General features: G+C 41.0%; 1 protein-coding gene across 2 annotated transcripts in view; it reads left to right on the top strand.

Moving 5' to 3' along the window:
- The first annotated feature begins 7 nt into the window (after positions 1–7).
- fbxo38 (F-box protein 38) overlaps positions 8–1,984 on the top strand; it is a 29,794-nt gene continuing 27,817 nt past the window's right edge. Inside the window, exons 1-2 of one of the 2 annotated variants that reach the window (XM_020611288.1) lie at positions 8–505; positions 881–961. Coding sequence is in view for 1 of the 2 variants with exons in the window: in XM_020611287.1 (XP_020466943.1) it covers positions 465–505 (41 nt within the window). In the remaining variant the exon portion in view is untranslated. The remainder of the gene's footprint in view (positions 506–880; positions 962–1,984) is intronic. The other variant, XM_020611287.1, reaches the window with a different exon arrangement.

Genomic DNA, 1,984 nt, shown 5'->3' with positions numbered 1-1,984 from the left:
AGTGCTGCTTTGTTTACCTTCCTGGATTCATTTGATTGGCTACTGTGCTGACAGGTCACACATACATACACACAGGTGCAGAGAGAGAGGGGGAGGAGTGAAATGAATGGATTAGTGCACGCATTTAAAAATGTTTTAATATTTGGGTTTGTATCAAGTCTTTTCAAGTCAAAGGGCTCAAGTCCGAGTGAAGTCACAAGTCATTGGTGTTAAAGTCCAAGTCGAGTTGCAAGTCTTTTTACATTTTTTCAAGTTGAGTCTAAAGTCATCAAATTAATGACTGAGTCCGACTCGAGTCCAAGTCATGTGACTCGAGTCCACACCTCTGGTAGATGCCGTTCTGATCCACACTCCAGTCTAGAAGGTGGCGGTAATGCACCAAAAGCTGGTTGCCAACCACCATTAAACAACAGAAGAAGACGAAGAAGCTCTGCGTTTGTCAGTAATGTTGCTGTGCGCACAGAATGGATGCAGAGCAACCTCGGAAAAGCTTAGAAAAATACCGGTATGTTAACACTACTGCTAAAGCCTTTTCTAAAGGCGATACCGTCCTAGTCAGTGTATTTGCATCTGTATTGCTCACTTGTGTGATTTTGTCTTGGAGTACAATGTTACTTGTGGCTAACGTTATGCTAACGTTAACTAAACTAGTTTTGGCAAATATCATGTTGTACTTTACAGCATAATAAAGTTAAACGAGTATGACGGGTGTTTTTCTTCAGTTTAGTATTAACGTTAGCTGTCATTAACTTTTCATAGTCACTGGTCCGTAAACAGTTGAAATAATCGTTTGTCAGCTGGCTAACAAACACGAGTCATGCTGTTGTCTGTGCACTATTTTGCCGTCTACAATGTTTACCTGCCATTGTTTTCCATTTAGGCTTCATCTGCACACACTGGCTTTGAAACCAAGCATATGTGGATGTAACGTGACTGCCATTAGTGCAAAGAAGTTACACTGGTGCGTACGACATACTTTCCGTCCTCAGACCTCTTTTGCCGACTATGACCCCCCCCGTATTAACACAAATAGGGATGGGGTTCGATGGCATTGTGTCGAATCTAAATCCAATTATTGAATCTGAATCATTTATCCATTTTGATTATTTAGAATTATAATAATGCATTTAATTATATTGTGCTTTTCGGAGAACTCAAAGACTTAAGAGGTTTGCTAGTTTAAACATGTTGATGTTACTACAGCAGAAAAACAACTAGTGTTTTGTGTATCAAACATAATATTTATGAGTCTAGGTCTTGGGTCTTCATTTTATTTGTAACCAAATGCGTAGCGTGTGCAGCGCGTAGCATCTCATGCATAGCTCGAGCGAGGCTTGCGCTCGTGTCCACAATGGTAGCGTTTTGGGCACAAAAAGTGCACATAGGTGCCTACAAAAACACATTGGAGAAGGGAGTCTATTACCAAATATCCGATAAATAGTACACTCGAAATAGTTCAAGTTCAAAGTGTTTATTTGTCATACGCACAGTTAGGAAACGCGTTTCCCTGTACAATGAAATTCTTACTTTGCCGTCCACATGAATGCAACAAAATACAAATGAAATATAAAGTAGATAAATAAGTAACACAAAGTCTAAGGCACTTTAAGCAGCAAATGCAGAAATATATATATAATATATAAGAATATAACAGGATGTATGCTACATGGGAGCAGCATGTGCAGCAGTCAACAGTCAATGTGCAAACTGAGAATGTAAACAATACATGATGTATTTCCTGGTAATAAACTCCTCAGCTGTTTAGGAGTCTGATGGCAGAGGGAAAGAAAGAGTTTTTCAGTCTAGAGGTCCAACATTTCACACTTCTGAACCTCCGGCTGAAGATGGTGGTGAGAACATCAGCCAGCTCGCTGGCACATGCCCTGAGAGCCCTCCCAGGGATGTTGTTCGGTCCTGCTGCTTTGCGGGGGTTGATCTTCCTCAGGACTGTGCGTACCTGGCCTGGTGAGACAGTTAGTGGAGG

The sequence above is a fragment of the Monopterus albus genome, unplaced genomic scaffold, assembly GCF_001952655.1.
Source record: "Monopterus albus unplaced genomic scaffold, M_albus_1.0 scaffold111.1, whole genome shotgun sequence".
Taxonomy (NCBI): Eukaryota; Metazoa; Chordata; class Actinopteri; order Synbranchiformes; family Synbranchidae; genus Monopterus; species Monopterus albus.
This window is presented reverse-complemented; position numbering and strand designations above follow the sequence as displayed.